The following is a 19,079-nucleotide window of genomic DNA, read 5'->3' as shown; positions in this document are numbered from 1 at the left end:
CAGTGTTGTACTGTCAAGTTTTCAAGATGGATGGAGTAGTATAGGTGCTAGTGCAGAAGAAAGAGACAGAGAAGGATTTTGTGTGTGTGTGTGTGTGTACAGTAAGTGCAGGTTAAGTGCAGTAGTAAGTGCAGTTAGTGTGGGTTGGTTAAGTGCTCGTGGAACAGATGTGTTTTCAGCTGGTTCTTGAATGTTCAGATGGTATCAGCAGATCGTTTGGAGGCTGGATGTTCATTCCACCACAGAGGAACAGAGAAAGTGAACGACTGTGAAATAGACTTTGAGCCTCTATGTAATGGGACCACCAGGCGTCGCTCGTTCATAGACCGTAGAGAGCGAGTTGGAGCATAGACCTGGAGAAGTGAACTGAAATAAGAGGGTGTGGTTCCACTGGCTGTCCTGAAGGACAGAGTCAAAGCCTTGAATTTGATGCAGGCAGCTACAGGTAACCAGTGGAGTGAAATCAAGAGAGACAGATCATTGCAGTAGTCCAGTCTTGAAATGACCAGAGCTTGGACCAGGAGCTGTGTAGCATGTTCTCCTGTGAATCCTCCCATGTCTCTCTCGAGCATAGGTTTTTCATGGTTAAAATATTTGGGGTTTGAAATTCAGATTTAATTTTAGTATATATCAGTGGTGCGATGGCTTAATGTGTACATAATATTGTATTTTCTTCTTTGTCTAATCTAAGCACAAACGCAACATGTCAGGCAGAATTATCCATTATTTTACAGTATTACCTGTATTAAAGGAGCTTCAGGTGTTCGTGATTGTCATCTGTGGTGATATCAAACACACTAAAGATCCGTGAAGATCTCCTGATTGTGTGTGTATCTGCTTTTTTTATTTTTCAGAACGAACGGTTATTTCCTTTTAAAGTCGCTCGTAAACGGCAAAGTTTAAACTCTTGTTTTAGCGGAACGGTTGATTGACAGGTGAGGGGTGGAGCTTCACTGCTGCCGGGACACATACAGGACGGGTTAGCATTTACACCTCAAATGTGATGTGGACGTGTGTTTTTGACCACATTCATATGTGGTTTTTGTGATCAGATCACCTGAAACACATCTTGTGGAAACGGGGTCAGTGTCTCACAGTGTTTGACAGTGATGCTTTAGCATGCTAAATCTCTCTGAGAAGTTGTGTCTCTATATTTATCCTCTTTAAAACACCACCACTAACAATATTAAAGTTAATTCCTTTAATGACATAAAAGAGTCGGGAGTAACAGTGAGTGCTTCATATGGAATGATTGTGAGTTGTGTTTGTGATTCAGGCATTATTGTGTGAATATTCCCGAAAGTCTTCCCAAACTCCTGCTGTCTGTCAAGTGGAACTCCAGAGATGAAGTGTCACAGGTATGAGAGAGAGCATATATGTCACTACACCTGCATCCTGAGACGCAGCGTTACAGAAAATCATGCATTAACAGAAAATGAAACTGTAATATCTGCAGTGTCTTAGAGTCATAATAGTGTGGTTTAATAAACAACATGACTGTAAATTGTGCCTTAAATTAAATAATTATATAAATATGTAAATAATATTTGTATTTAGACCCTCAGTGAGCAAGCTAAAGATGACTCACCTGTCTGTCTGTCTGTAGATCTACTGTCTGTTGAAGGATTGGCCATTGATGCAGCCTGAATCATCTCTAGAGTTGTTGGACTGTAATTTTCCGGATCCGATGGTTCGTGAGTTTGCGCTGCGCTGCCTCATTCAGGGACTGACAGACGACAAACTCAGTCAATACCTGCTGCAGCTCGTACAGGTGTGTGTGCGTGTGTGTGTGTGTGTGTGTGTGTGCTTTACAACATTTCCAAATTCAGTTTTGCGTCCCTGTTTACAGCTGACCGCTATAATCTGTGTGTGTTTTCAGGTGTTAAAATACGAGATGTATCTGGACAATCCACTGGCTCGGTTCCTGATCAAGAAAGCTTTGACCAATCAGAAGATCGGACATTTCTTCTTCTGGCATCTAAAGTGAGTTAGACTGATGACGATGATGATTAGAATTAAGGCTGTCGATTTAATATATTAATTCAGTGTGAGGATGTCTTCCTCGGACAGATTGATGAACACAATATTAAAATGAATCGCTGTAGGCCAATGATAGGGATAAGCCTAACATAGTTTAATACTTAGAAAACATCAAGCTGTGTTTTGAACGCAAGAACATGTTGGTTTGTTCTCTGTATAAGCTGCTCATTGCCTATACAGCTGGAGTTTCACTTACTGCCCCCTGGAGAAAACAGGTGGTACTACAAGATGGAATATTCCTTATTATGGTCCAGGGACATGATTAATTGTGTAATTTATTTATTTTTTCACTGTATTTTTTTATATAATTAATCACACTGAATTAACGACAGCCCTTATTAATATATTTATTCAATTATATTATATAATTATTTAATTATAATATATCGAATTACGTTTCTCAGCAAATATTGATATGTGATTAATTGTATATAATAAAATTAATTAATTCACATGTCATTTAATTAATTAGATGATTTTTTTAAAAAGATTGACAGTCCTAGTTATAATGTGTGTTTATAATGTGTGTGTATGTAGGTCTGAGATGCATAATAAAACGGTGTCTCGGCGGTTTGGGCTGCTGTTGGAGGCATTCTGTCGCGCATGTGGTATGTACCTGAAACACCTTAACAGACAGGTGGAGGCCATGGACAAACTAGTGAACCTCACCGACACTCTCAAACAAGAGAAGAAAGATGAGACGCAGAAGGTGACACACACACACACACACACACACACACACACACACACACACACACACACACACACACACACACATTATCAGCAGAACACTTCACTGACCTTCACACAGCAGCAGCAGAATACAGTCGGTCTAGATTTAAAGTGCTGAAAAAGTAGATAAAAATTATTTTTTTTCTTTATGGTAACAAATGAGGAATTACTTCAAGCTAAAGTGTGTCATTTTTGCATCTCTAGTGACACAAAACGAATATTTCCATTTCCACCTGCCATTGGTTGAACAACCAGATAGTCCCGCCCCAAACTCACACCATTGTTTGAGTCAGAAGGTGAACAAACAGATGACTGTTTTGAAAGTTTACACTCTTCAGGAAGTCAAACTACCAATGGATTACTGATGTGTCTCTGAGATATGAGACTGTATTTTAACATATAATAAAGACACACCTGTAAGTGCTGCTTGATCTGCTGCTGCTTCTTGGAGGTTCTGATGGTTTCAATCAGAAGACCTCTGTCTGAATTGATAAACTACATTTGATTGGTGAATGAAGCTCATTCTGAACTCTGATTGGCTGTTTCAGACTCAGATGAAGTTCCTGGTGGAGCACATGTCCCGCCCAGATTACATGGATGCATTGCAGGGTTTTGTTTCTCCTCTGAACCCTGTACACCAGCTCGGGAACCTCCGGTACACACACACACACACACACACACACACACACACACACACACACACACACACACACACACACGTCCTCTACTGCTGATGAATGTATTTTTAAATGTTGTCTCATGTGTTTCAGGTTAGAGGAGTGTCGGATCATGTCTTCAGCGAAGCGTCCGCTCTGGTTGAACTGGGAGAATCCAGATATCATGAGTGAACTGCTCTTCACAAACAATGAAATCATCTTTAAAAATGGAGATGGTGTGTGTGTGTGTGTGTGTGTGTGTGTGTGTGTGTGTGTGTGTGTGTGTACATGTTTAACTTCCATTGTGGAGACCAAATGTCCCCCACAAGGATAGTAAAACCTGAGATCACCTATATTGTGGGGAACAGCCATCAGGAAATGGCTTATTAAACATACTAAACAATGTTTTTTTGAAAATGTAAAAAGGTTTCTAAGAGGGTTAGGTTTAGGGGTAGGGTTAAGGGATAGAAATTATCATTAGATCTGTATAAAATCCATAGAAGTCTATGGAAGGTCCCCACAATGATATAAAACAAATCGTGTGTGTGTGTGTGTTTGGGTGTGTGTGTGTGTTCAATAAAAGATAGTGATTAATATTATATTGTGTATTTTAACATAACTGGAACACTGTACCAAACAATCAACATCCTGGATTGCAACTATCCTATTTGTTTATTTATTTATTTTTCTTCCCAATTTGGCATGCCCAAGTCCCACTACTTAGTAGGTCCTCGTGGTGGTGCGGTTACTCACCTCAGTCCGGGTGGCGGAGGACAAGTCTCAGTTGCCTCCGCTTCTGAGACCGTCAATCCACGCATCTTATCACGTAGCATGTTGTGCATGACACCGTGGAGATTCACAGCATGTGGAGGCTCATGCTACTCTCCGCAATCCACGCACAATTTACCACATGCTCCATTGAGAGCGAGAACCACTAATCATGACCACAAGGAGGCTACCCCATGTGACTCTACCCTCCCTAGCAACTGGGCCAATTTGGTTGCTTATGAGACCTGGCTGGAGTCACTCAAAGTATCCCATTTATAATATGTAGGAGCTGTTATGAAACTTGTGTGTGTGTGTGTGTGTGTATTTCAGATCTACGGCAGGACATGTTGACACTCCAGATTATTAAGATCATGGAGAATATCTGGCAGAATCAGGGACTGGACCTGCGGTGAGTCAACCAATTACTGTGCAATACTCCTGCACACATATCAACCAATCACAGCACAGTACTCATACACATATCAACTAATTACAGTGCTGTACTCGCACACATATCAACCAATCAAAGCGCAGTACTCACACACATATCAACCAATCACAGCACAGTACTCGCACACATATCAACCAATCACAGTGCAGTACTTGCACACATATCAACTAATCACAGTACAGTACTCACGCACACACATATCAACCAATCACATCACAGTACTCGCACACATATCAACTAATCACAGTGCTGTACTCACACAAACATATCAACCAATCACAGCGCAGTACTCACACACATATCAACCAATCACAGTGCAGTACTTACACACATCAACCAATCACACCGCAGTACTCGCACACATATCAACTAATCACAGCACAGTACTCATGCACACATATCAACCAATCACAGCGCTGCACTCATGCACACATATCAACCAATCACAGCACAGTACTCACACACATATCAACCAATCACAGCACAGTACTCACACACACATCAACTAATCACAGCGCAATACTCAAGCACACATATCAGCCAATCACAGCGCAGTACCAACACACATATCAACTAATCACAGCGCAGTACTCACGCATACATATCAACCAATCCAGCACAGTTCTCGCACACATATCAACCAATCACAGCGCTGTACTCACGCACACATATCAACCAATCACAGCGTAGTACTCACACACATATCAACAAATAACAGCGTAGTACTCGCACAAATATCAACCACATATCAACCAATCACAGTACAATTCTCGCACACATATCAACCAATCACAGCGCTGTACTCACGCACACATATCAACCAATCACAGCGTAGTACTCACACACATATCAACAAATAACAGTGCAGTACTCGCACACATATCAACCACATATCAACCAATCACAACGCAGTACTTGCACACATATCAACCAATCACAGCGCAGTACTCACACACACATATCAACCAATCACAACGCAGTTCTCGCACACATATTAACCAATCACAGCACAGTACTCGCACGCATATCAACCAATCACAGCGCTGTACACACACACACACACATCAACCAATCACAGCGTAGTACTCACACACATATCAACCAATCACAGCGTAGTACTCACACACATATCAACCAATCACAACGCAGTACTCACACACATATCAACCAATCACAACGCAGTACTTGCACACATATCAACAAATCACAGCGCAGTACTCGCACACATATCAACCAATCACAGCACAGTACTCACAGACATATCAACCAATCAAAGCGCAGTACTCACACACATATCAACCAATCACAGCATGGTACTCGCACGCATATCAACCAATCACAGTGCAGTGCTCACACACATATCAACTAATCACAGAACTCGCACAAATATCAACCAATCATAGCATAGTACTCACATATCAACCAATCACAGCATAGTACTCACACACATATCAACCAATCACAGCACAGTACTCACACACATGTCAACCAATCACAGCACAGTACTCACACACATATCAACCAATCTCAGCACAGTTCTCGCACACATATCAACCAATCACAGCGCAGTACTCACGCACACATATCAACTAATCACAGTACAGTACTCACGCACACACATATCAACCAATCACATCACAGTACTCACACACATATCAACTAATCATAGCATAGTACTCACATATCAACCAATCACAGCATAGTACTCACACACATATCAACCAATCACAGCACAGTACTCACACACATGTCAACCAATCACAGCACAGTACTCACACACATATCAACTAATCACAGCGCAGTACTCACGCACACATATAAACCAATCATAGCACAGTACTCAAGCACACATATCAGCCAATCACAGCACAGTACTCACACACATATCAACTAATCACAGCGCAGTACTCACGCACACATATCAACCAATCTCAGCACAGTTCTCGCACACATATCAACCAATCACAGCGCAGTACTCACGCACACATATCAACTAATCACAGTACAGTACTCACGCACACACATATCAACCAATCACATCACAGTACTCACACACATATCAACTAATCACAGCGCAGTACTCACACACATATCAACTAATCACAGTACAGTACTCACGCACACACATATCAACCAATCACATCACAGTACTCACACACATATCAACCAATCACATCACAGTACTCACACACATATCAACTAATCACATCACAATACTCACACACATATCAACTAATCACAGCGCAGTACTCACGCACACATATCAACCAATCTCAGCACAAATCTCGCACACATATCAACCAATCACAGCGCAGTACTCATGCACACATATCAACCAATCACAGCACAGTTCTCGCACACATATCAACCAATCACAGCCCTGTACACATATCAACCAATCATAGCACAGTACTCACACACATATCAACTAATCACAGCGCAGTACTCACGCACACATATCGACCAATCACAGCGTAGTACTCCCACACATATCAACCAATCACAGCACAGTACTCGTACACATATCAACTAATCACAGCGCTGTACTCACACACATATCAACCAATCACATCACAGTACTCACACACATATCAACTAATCACAGCGCAGTACTCACGCACACATATCAACCAATCTCAGCACAGTTCTCGCACACATATCAACCAATCACAGCGCAGTACTCACGCACACATATCAACCAATCACAGCACAGTTCTCGCACACATATCAACCAATCACAGCCCTGTACACATATCAACCAATCATAGCACAGTACTCACACACATATCAACTAATCACAGCGCAGTACTCACGCACACATATCGACCAATCACAGCGTAGTACTCCCACACATATCAACCAATCACAGCACAGTACTCGTACACATATCAACTAATCACAGCGCTGTACTCACACACATATCAACTAATCACAACATAGTACTTGTACACATATCAACCAATCACAGCTCAGTATTCACACACATATCAACCAATCACAGCGTATTACTCGAACACACATCAACCAATCACATTGCAGTACTCACGCACACACATCAACTAATCACGGCGCAGTACTGACACACTTATCAACCAATCACAGCACAGTTCTCGCACAAACACCAACCAATCACAACGCAGTACTCACACACATCAACCAATCACAGCGCAGTACTCACACACATCAACCAATCACAGCGCAGTACTCACACACACATATTAACCAATCACAGTGCAGGACTCGCATTAACTGGTGTGTATGTGTGTGTAGAATGCTGCCGTATGGCTGTCTCTCTATAGGTGACTGTGTGGGTCTCATTGAGGTGGTGAAGAATTCTCATACCATCATGCAGATTCAGTGTAAAGGAGGATTGAAGGGGGCGCTACAGTTCAACAGCAACACACTGCACCACTGGATCAAAGAGAAAAACAAGGGAGAGGCGTAAGGACACACAAAATATACATACTAACATACTACTCTTATGACATATTTAAATAGAGCAGAAGGACTGTAGTAAGAGTAGTATGGGTAGTATAAACTCAGCTACAGTCTGTCTCTAATGACATAACAATCTAAGATTTCGAGAATAGTCCAAACATTACAAGAATTATGTTTCTCATAAGCCTTTTACAAGAGCAAAGCCATAAAGTTTTGAGAATAAAGGTTTAGGGTTGTAGCATTATAAGATTAAATTAGTTATGTTATGAAAATAAAATTAGCAGGTTAAATGCATAATAATGCATGAATAAAATCAAGAGGATTTAGTTCAATCATACTTCAGGATAGAATTTACTGACAAAGAAATCCTTGTTGTTTATCATTAGTTTTGAGACATTGTCTGCAGTAGTTATAAACTAAATTTATTCAGGAGAAAGAATAAATCTCAAATAGGAACCAGTGGTCGACTTCAAGACTATTGATAGTTATATGTCGTGATGCTACGATTTTAATCTATAATGTCGTTCGCTGATCGCCACCTACTGGTGACATGATGCAACTACAGGAAGAGACATTGAACCTGAAGTCAGTGAACCAATCTGTATACAATCAAAATATTTGGGCCACTGGAAAGAATCAAGACCATCATTACAAACGCACACACACTCACACACACACACACACACACACAAACACACACACACACGCAAACTCACACACATGCACACACGCGCACACAGACACACACACACACTCACACACTCACTCACACTCAGACACACACATGCACACGCACACAGTGCTGGTCTGAAGTGTATTCTCTCTCTCTCTCTCTCTCTCTGTCAGTTATGACAGAGCAATTGATTTATTCACCCGATCATGTGCTGGATACTGTGTGGCCACATTTATTCTGGGCATTGGAGACAGACACAACAGCAACATCATGGTGAAAGAGAACGGACAGGTACACACACACACAAACTAAAGTGTGTTGTCAGTGGTTTAGCTGTATGTTTAGAGACACTTGTTTTGTGCAGTTGTTTCATATAGATTTTGGTCACTTCCTGGATCATAAGAAGAAGAAGTTTGGTTATAAACGAGAGCGAGTGCCGTTTGTTCTCACACAGGACTTCCTGATTGTCATCAGTAAAGGAGTTCAGGAGTGTACAAAGACCAAAGAGTTTGAGAGGTGACACACACACACACACATCACTTCATAGAGTATGGATGGGTTTAGTATGCATAAACTACACTAGCAGTCAAACGTTTAGCTGTTATTAACATATGGAAAATGAGTAGGTGTGTCCAAACGTTTTACTCGAAGTGTGTAAATGTAAATGTGTAAAAAGTAAGCATTGTTCTTCTCCTGCTGTCTGTATCTGTCAGGTTTCAGGAGATGTGTTATAAAGCGTATCTTGCCATCCGTCAGCACGCGAGTCTCTTCATCAATCTCTTCTCTCTGTTGTTGGGATGTGGGATGCCGGAGCTTCAGAGTTTTGATGACATCGCGTATCTGCGGAAAACTCTGGCGCTGGAGAAAAACCAGCAGGACGCACTGGAATACTTTACCAAACAAATGAATGACGCTCATCATGGAGGCTGGACCACAAAGATGGACTGGATATTCCACACCATCAGACACATGCCCAATGAACACTAACACACACACACACACACACACACACATTATACACACACATATACCATCAGACACATGCTAAACTAACACTAACACACACACACACACACACACACACATTATACACACACATATACCATCAGACACATGCTAAACTAACACTAACACACACAATACACACACACACACATTCACACAGTGTTGGGGAAGCTACTGTACTTTGAAACTGTATCTTCCCAAGTAAGAAGCGCCTCATATGTTGTTAAACTGCATTCTAACTACTCTTTAAAAAGAAAAAAGTAGTTAGCTATACTACAAGTTACTAACAAACAGCAGCTGACTACATTGAAGCTATTTAAAGAATCCAGAATCTATTTTATATAGCCGAGTCAAAATATAGTGATAAACAGCAGCAGTACACTAAATATATCACTTCAAAAAAGAAAGCAAATGAGCTTTAAAGGGGTCATGGCATACTCTTTTTTTTCATAATTGTATTATCTTCCCTGAGGTCCACTGTTAGTAAATGTTTTTTGCACCAGAACAGTCATAATTTAGTAATATAATAATTAATTTACCACCCTGTCTCTGGCCCTCTGTTAGAAACGCTCAGTTTTAAACTGCCTGGCCCTTTAAGACTTCAATGTAAATGCCCACTATCGTGATTTGCTCACATCATGCAGTCCTTCCAATACAGCCATATTTGAAACTCAATCCAAAGAAAATGAGCAAACTTCACACAACATTAACACATAACGTACACCCAACACATTTCATCTGAATGTATCAAACTGTCCACTGATCAAACAGTCATGACGTTTGAAACATGCGTGAAATGGAATTGGTTACTTACGTTTTTTTGTCCAATAGTCCAATTTTAACTGTCCCATCTTTCAATAACAGTTCCTTTGCAAAACTAAGTCATATTGTGACTGTTTCACAAGAAATTCACACTGAAATCTTCTAAATTCACAAACGTAATACAATCCACAGTGATGTTGGGTGCTTCAACCAGATTTCAACAGGCAAAGCAGATACGCTGGTCTTCACTTCTCACATTTTCCCGGTTTGTTTACACACAGGACTACATATGTTTCTCCCAGTCAGTGGCAGCAGAATGAGACACGTTTTTAAAAGTTGCGCTTGTACTGCTCTTAAAACGTGCCGCACATCGCCGTAAATGCATCAACACAAAGACATCCATGTAGTGCATGTTTACAGAAGACCAACATTAAAAATAGCACAGATGGGTGCAAAAACGGTCCAGGACGCCTTCAAAACAGCACAACAGCAAGAAATGAATGAATTCACAGCTGAATGAAACACAATGGGGGTCTCCATTTTAGAGTTATAACTTGACATCGCATCTTTAAAAAGTGGCGCGTGATGTGTAATAAGTCAAAGCGGTTTTTAAATCCAGACAGCCACATGAAGGTGTAATGTGTCCATTACCAAAGTCCACTTTGGATGAATTTGCCCATGACAGACCCATCTCTCTCTCCTCTTCACCTGTGTGACTGATTGAGCACCAGTGGGCAGGGCCAAGGGTGCAATGATGTAGAAATAAGTGTTGCATATGCAGATGTATTTGGTCCTTGTGACGTCACATGTTCCACAAATTCCAAACGAGACATTTTTGCAGCTTGGTTTAAATAAATGCTCTTTTTCTATTAAGGAGGTAGTTTTAAGTTCTGAAATGTACAGTATGTCTTTATATTACAATGACCTCTTATATGTCAAAAGACCAAGGAAAGTTTGATTCCACATGTCATGACCCCTTTAAGTCTGCGCAAGAGAAATAGTGAATCATTTATGTGAACTAGTTCATTTACATGAACCGTCTGAACAAACTGATTCACTAAAATTAACTAGATTTCCCAACACTTAATAAAAGGGAACTGTTTATTGTAACTGATTCATTTACATGAACTGTCTGAAAGAACTGATTCACTTAAATTGAGCTGCACGAGAGAGAGACAGGACAGTTCAGGTGAGTGTGTTTGATTACTCCCTCGATTGCTGTGTTCACAATATAATGTGACAAATTAAGAGTTTTGTGACTCTACAGCACTACTCGCTGGAAAATAAACTCGTTACTAAAGAAAAGCGACACTATTATGAATATAACTGAACTACTGTCACACTACTGAACAGTGTAGTTAGCATCTCTAATTTTAGCTAGTTAGTCTCCAACCCTGATCACACCATCAGATACATGCCAAACACACACACACTAACCACTGAGGTGGTTTAAAAAGCAACAGGAAGTTTCCAGAACACGAAATGGTGCACAAAGGCTCGTGGGAACGAATTGAAACTTCCGCACAGACTCTGATGATGAAGATGATGTCATCACTGAATCAGGAGTTAAAGAGAGTTTACAATCCTCAGGTTATCAATCAAGGTCAAAGGTCAAGCTTTGACTGGCACTGCCACCTCAAAAGCAAACAGGAAGTGAGGTCATATCAGAGATATTACCCAGAATGGAGTGCTAGTCTTCCACAAACACTGCAGAAACAAAGAAAATGAAAACGGCACACTGTGAATGAGAAACCAGCCAATCAAAATCTCTGCGAGTTTACAATCAACCAATCAATGATTCATTTGTCCATTTGAATCTGTAGAAACCAGCCAATCGAAATTTTGCGAGATTACAATCTGTAAATCATTGATTAATTCATCAGTTTTAAATGATGCAATTTTAAATGAGATGACACACTATTAAAGATTGCCGTTTGTTGTGCTAATGTACACAAAATGAAACACCAATGATTTAATCGAATATAAATAAGTGACATCAGCTGCCAATAGCTATTTCTCCCATTCTTAGTGCTGTAAAAGAGCAACGAAAACTCCTTTACAGTGTTTGAGATGCTTCGTTTGGGGCTGCAGTCTCAAAAATATTCTGAACTCATCAGAGAGAACGCATCCATTAATTCACTTAAAGTCAACATTAAAACAAACTTGACCCCATTTACTTTCTTAATTCATGTTCCTGGTCTAATTGTGAATGATTCATCTAAGCATGTTATTCCAAAGAAAAGAAAAAACATTTTTTTCAGAATCTTTAAATATTTCTGCCTCTGAAACGACTGTCCTTGGGGTTTCAAATGCATTTCATGTCGACTTTACAACTAAACGTCTTCAGTATTACTGCTATTATTGACATCAGACATTGTTTAATGTTTCTTTAAGTGCATGAATCATTTTATGTAATTAAGTGTGAAACACGTCTGTGAATGAGCACAGACAAACCAAACTAGCAATAACACACAACAGTATCAAATCTGAAGCGGTAGAAACACAGACAGCAGAATCTCTCAGTAAATGTTCCTCTCAGAAAAGTCGATAAATAAAATCACTGTACTGTAATTTAGATTAAACATGATAAACAGACCTGTGATCAGGATCTGCATCCAATCAGGAGTTTTGATTGTTGTTTTTGTGTTGTTAAGAGTGATGTTTCATTTAATAAACATTTTTTATTTATATAGTGTTGCCTTATTTCTGTCTGCATATGTGTGTGCTAAAGAAATAGTTCATGCAAAAATATAAATTCAGTCATTATTTACTGACCTGCACTGCAAAACATAATTTTCTTATAGAACATTTTTATATTTTTAAGCATAAACATTACTAAGTTTTACTAGTTTCCTATCTGTCACTCACTCGACGTTGTGTCGATGTAGTGACACTAGGGGTCACTCTTGGGAGCCCCAAACACCTCTGCTTTTTTGATAAAAGGCCAATGAGAATTGGCGAGTGGTATTTGCATGCACCGGACATACTGGTATAAAAGGAGCTGGTATGCAACCACTCATTCAGATTTTCTCTTCGGAGCTGAGCGTTTCTATTCATTGAGCTGAATTCATCCGCTGAGTTCATTCACCTCTCTCTGCTGGAACTTACGGTGCATTTCAGCGGCTTCTCCCCCTCTGCATCTGTGGTTTGCAGAGAATGCCCCTGGGTGCTTCAGCAGAACATTTAAAAGAGTATATTCTAAAAGAGTATATTTTCTTTCTGAAAGAGCGGCACACACGGAACATCTTTTGAAAGATGCGTCTTTTTAAAGATGCCTTTCCATTTGTGTGTTATTCCTGGTTGCGGTCGTTATTTCTCCGCCGAGTTCATTCACCTCATCTACTGGATTTATGCTGCATTTCAGCGGCTTCTCGTGCGCTCTGTTACCACTTATGCATAACGCCTTTCCCCTCCCATGAGGTGAAGACATGCGCTTTTGACTCCCAGTCGTGTTCACAAGTTGTGATCCCTAGATGACTTTCCTCCTTAGCCCTGTGGCAGACGAGTTTGCGGAGAAACTCACTGCCGACCCAGTACGTGAGCTAATTAGGCCTTGTACTGAGGTAGGTGCTCCATATTTGGTGGGTCCCCATAGGTGACCCCATGGGATATCTTCCTCTAAATCATTTCCCTGTCAGTAAACTGTATCTTCCTTGGGCAGAGGCCCCTCTGCCCCCGGTCACCATGTTTGTAAAAACTCCTCCACCCTTCTGGTATGACCTACCATAGGACTTCTCCACATGACATACATCCAACAAGACTCGGTAAGACCATGTGACGTATTTCCACTCAAAATACCCCCCCCCCACCTCCTTTTTCTCTGGGCGGGGTGTGGTCTCCGCGGTGTCTTCCCCTTGGCAGTGACACCCCCCCGACGTAGACATTTACGGCCTCCAGTCGGTTAACAAATTCCACTCTTTTTGGGAAGAAAAAAGAGGAAAAGAGGCCATGGCTGGGCTAGCCTGTCCCTATTTGTTGGGCAGTTGACTTGTTCCCGAAGGACCGTTCGACGCTCATAAGAGTGTTGGGGGAGGTTACGTGACGGCCTGGTGCACTGGCTACGAGGCACACAGCGGTCTTCCCGTCTCGCACCGCCAGTCCACGTAACACAGTTCAGCTAGTTGTGGCGTTTTGTATAGGGACCCCTAGTGTCACTACATCGACACAACGTCGAGTGAGTGACAGTTAGGGAAAGTTCTGGTTACTTTCGTAACCTCCGTTTCCTGATGGAGGGAACGAGACATTGTGTCCCTCTTGCCACAACACTGAACTACCCACTGAAATGGCCGGGACCTTGTCGCGGCTCCTCAGCACAAAACCTGAATGGGTGGTTGCATACCAGCTCCTTTTATACCCGTATGTCCGGGGGGAGTGGCATGCAAATTCCACTTGCCAATTCCCATTGGTTTTTTTCCCAAGAGTGACCCCTAGTGTCACTATATCGACACAACGTCTCGTTCCCTCCATCAGGGAACGGAGGTTACGAAAGTAACCAGGACGTTTCTCTTGCAGATCTTTAATTTCCTCCCGTTGATGAAACAACACCTGCAGCAGCTGTCAGAATCAAACAAACACACCATCATGACCTCTGACCTCTGAGCAGAGAACACATTGACTGTGTCCAAAAGCAGCATTTGTGTATGAAGGAAACCGCTTCCAACACACCAAAACATCACGTCTAATGATCTAGAACACATTCAAGAGCTCTTTAGAAAGAACCAAACTAATATTTCATGATTGTTTCTTGGTAGAATCTTAAGTTGGACATTTGATTAACATTTGATGTCATTTTTATTATCGTTATGGTGTTACAGGATGTGAGGCTAAATTCTTGATGTTTCGGACATCAAGTTATTGAGTTATTGGATGAAAAATGTTTGAGTCTGACCTCTCTCTCTGGTCCCTCAGGAAGATAAAACACATTTTTAGTCCAGTTCAGAATGGACCATCTGTGCAGCCGAGCTCCAGTCAAGGCTCTGAGTGTCGTCTTATGTCCAATCGTGCAGGTCCATGATGATGTCATGTGGACATTCTGTGTCCTGATTGGTCAGTGTGTCGGTCTGAAGGCTGTTGTGTGTTTCAGTTGTGCAGGACTCGAGCAGTTGAGCTGCAGGTCTCAGAGACATCAGCACCGGACCTACAGGATGAGATCAGACAGATCAATTATATGACATCACTTACACACTAGATGAAGCTCAGATGGTGTTTGAATGTGTAAGATGTGTATTGAGTGTGTGAAAAGAGGCGTGTCAGGTTGAATCAAGCAAGAATATAATCTTTAAGATTCTCATTGGTCAACAAATTTCAGGGTCACATGACAGTGGAGTTTGACTGACCTTTATTGTGTCCCATCAGCCACTCGTGTGCACTCATGGCTGCTTCATTAGCTGCTGTCAGTGGATAAATATCCTAATGAAAACATCCAGACTGCTGACAAAACAAAAACAAACAAACATCACAACCATCACACATCCACAAAAGAATTAGGACTTTCAATCGATAACAATTACATTATATGCTGATTACTTTATCGAATTTATTGCATACATCAATATTTGCAGTGAAAGGCCCCCAAATAAACATAATTCAATATATAATGATTACATTTTTTTTAATGAAATACATTTTCTTAAATAATTATAAATATTATATATATAATATATTCATTAAGATAATTAAAATACATTACATTATTGTGGCAGATGAGTAAAGCATTGGTAAGTTGATGCAAAAAGTAGCTTTAAAAGTTAACTCTTCAAAATATGAATAACTGCAGTCTTGACAAACACGCAATAAGAATAATTTTAAAGCTTAGAAGCTCTACTTTACAGTGCATGCAGGCATTATGACCAAAACCGAACAAGCATTTTGAAATTTGCATACAAATGGAGACTCCAGCCACTATTGTTAAATGCATTTTGGGTCCCAGAGCATCTGACATCAGATCAAATTTACAAGTGCTAGCTAATGCTAAACATAGATTTTCTAAAATTGTTATTCATGTCGGCACTAACGATGTCTAGCTTCATCAGTCGCAAATCACTAGAGATAATGTTAAGGAGGTGTGTGAACTTGCAAAAAACGATGTCAGACACTGTAATATGCTCTGGCCCCCTCCCTGCTCATTGTGGTGATGAGGTTTATAGTAGATTAATGTCACTGAATGGCTGGATGTCTGAGTGGTGTCTGGAGAATATCATAGGATTTATAGACAATTGGAAGAGTTTTTGGGGTAGACCTGACCTGCTAAAGAGTGATGGACTCCATCCCTCCAGGGAAGGTGCTGATCTCCTCTCTAGTAATTTTGCTCAGAGTCTTAATGATGACAGTATCTGGGAGTCACGTGACGCCATGCAAGGTTCGGACGTGTGAATGGCGAGCTCTGCGCACTTTGCTGGTTTTAATACTTTTTATGTCATAAACCGGTGAGATTCGATACACCCTGATTCTTAACTGTTCTAGGAAGACAATATGTCAAAGGATTCAAAATCCTCGTGCTCTGGAGACATTAAAAGACACTTATGTGCTCAAGCTGATGCCCCTCTGGAGGGCTTGAGCACAGGATTCAATTTGGACAGTGCGTTGGGAGACATTCAGAATCAACCGTTGAACATGTCGGTAATGCTGGTGATGGTCATTGCTGACTTACAGGATCTTGCTGTAATACGTCGATCAATCACTGCCATGGAGACGAAATTCACTGAGTTGGTTACAAGAGTGCTGGATGTTGAGAAACGGATCGATTATCTGGTGTCATCGGACAGGGAATTAGCTGCTAATCCTCAAGATGGACTTGGAACGTGTTTGGGAAAAGGAAGACCTTGAGAATCGTAACCGGCGAAAGAACGTCCGAATTGTTGGAATTCCTGTGCGAGCAGATGGTCAGAATATGGTGGAATTTCTGGACGGGCTCTTTTCAAGCCTGCTTGACATAACAGGCCATAAGCTGGAAATCGAGCAACCTCATAGAGTTCCGGCTCAGAGATCCACTGAGGGAGACAGGCCCTGATCAATTCTGGCCAAATTTCTGAGATCATCCAATAAAGATCTGGTGTTACACGAGCGAGGAGTAAAGGAAGGCTTTCTTAGAAGAACCACAACATTTTCTTGTTCCCAGACTTTGCGAATTCGACAAGAGAGAAATGTGATTGATTCAAGGAATGCAAGAAACTCCTACATTAACAGAAGATCGCTTTTGTACTGATGTTCCTGGCCAAATTGAGAATAGATTCTAAGGATGGCTGCAAAGTATTTACATGTCCCCAACAAGCATTGTCCTTCATAAAGTCAATGGAATGAGTAAGTCATTGTGTGATTCTCAAGTTGCGGCTGAGTGGACCTGACTCACTGAACATTCACTTGACTGTCTGAGGAAACTGGGTGCATTTTTTGTTTCTTTTTGTGCTGGTTCCGCCTAGCAGCTGGAGTTTGTTTTGTGTAGTAACACTCCTTCGGGACAGTTTGTGGATGAATCTGCATGTTCTTTGTGCTAATGCCTCCTATTGACTGGAGTTTGTTTGTGGAGTATATTTTGCAGGACATTGGAATGATTAGGTCATCTGCTGCAGTAAAAAACAAAAAAAAAAACAACAAAAAAAAAACAAAAACAAAAACAGCGTATTGTATACTGTACAGTGTATGTTATTATTTGTATATTGTTGAGTGTAATTATGTGTATAACAGATGTTTAAATTGTGTTGTGTTAATTTGATGTTATTGTAAATTGGTACATGTCTCATTACTGTCACGAATGCTATGTTGATTGGAACTGCACCCAAGAATTTCACACACCATTGCACTTGTGTATATGGCTGTGTGACAATAAAGTGATTTGATTTGATTTGATTTGCACTCATGTAACATCCGGCTCACTGCACATTCATTTGACTGTCCAAGGAAACTGAATGGCTTTTTGTGTGTGTGTGTGTGCTGGTTCCGCTAGAGGCTGGAGTTTGTTTTGGGGAGGAACACACCTTCGGGACAGTTATGCAGATGAATCTACACGTTCTTTGTGTTTATTCTGCCTATTGGCTGGAGTTTGTTTTATAGATTTTCTTCTGTTATGTAATTCTGTCTCACAAAATTTGTATAGAAACACCGGACTTGAGCAATCCGATGGCAAAGTTGTCGCGGGGGCTCTCGTAGGCATACATTGACTTTTTGAGTTTAGAGGGAACTTTGTCTCTGACAACGTACTGCCCTGTAACTGCTTTCCAGCCAGGCGCCTTCCAGTGGCCCAAACAGGGCATTAAGTATTTGGGCATTTTATTCCCAGTAAATTTGTGTGATTTAGTTAGAGTTAATTTTGACCCTTTAATAAAAAGGTTTTCGAGCAATGTGGGCAGGTGGGCTTCATTACATTTAGCAATGATTGGGAAGGTTAATGTTATTAAAATGAATTGTATTCCAAAATTTCACTCATTATGGACAAAAGTATCCAAAGTGTTTAATTCTGACATTTATTTAAATGTTGCCCCGAGCTTATGGCTGAACCCCAAATTATGTATTAATAAGTCCCCTTTCTGCTGGTCAGAGTGGATTGTGAGGGGGGTTA

General features: G+C 40.9%; 1 protein-coding gene across 1 annotated transcript in view; it reads left to right on the top strand.

Moving 5' to 3' along the window:
* The window catches only part of LOC127419818 (phosphatidylinositol 4,5-bisphosphate 3-kinase catalytic subunit alpha isoform-like), a 32,292-nt gene extending 20,215 nt beyond the window's left edge, over positions 1–12,077 (top strand). The window contains exons 12-22 of the mRNA XM_051661577.1: positions 1,277–1,358; positions 1,607–1,771; positions 1,880–1,983; positions 2,578–2,749; positions 3,321–3,427; positions 3,543–3,664; positions 4,527–4,605; positions 7,918–8,088; positions 8,932–9,049; positions 9,123–9,274; positions 9,472–12,077. Of these exons, the coding sequence (XP_051517537.1) occupies positions 1,277–1,358; positions 1,607–1,771; positions 1,880–1,983; positions 2,578–2,749; positions 3,321–3,427; positions 3,543–3,664; positions 4,527–4,605; positions 7,918–8,088; positions 8,932–9,049; positions 9,123–9,274; positions 9,472–9,745 (1,546 nt within the window). The 3' untranslated portion in view covers positions 9,746–12,077. The remainder of the gene's footprint in view (positions 1–1,276; positions 1,359–1,606; positions 1,772–1,879; positions 1,984–2,577; positions 2,750–3,320; positions 3,428–3,542; positions 3,665–4,526; positions 4,606–7,917; positions 8,089–8,931; positions 9,050–9,122; positions 9,275–9,471) is intronic.
* The last annotated feature ends 7,002 nt before the right edge of the window (positions 12,078–19,079 follow it).

Source organism: Myxocyprinus asiaticus, chromosome 29 (assembly GCF_019703515.2).
Source record: "Myxocyprinus asiaticus isolate MX2 ecotype Aquarium Trade chromosome 29, UBuf_Myxa_2, whole genome shotgun sequence".
Taxonomy (NCBI): domain Eukaryota; kingdom Metazoa; phylum Chordata; class Actinopteri; order Cypriniformes; family Catostomidae; genus Myxocyprinus; species Myxocyprinus asiaticus.
The sequence above is the reverse complement of the archived record's forward strand: the minus strand, read 5'-3'. Positions and strand labels throughout refer to the sequence as shown.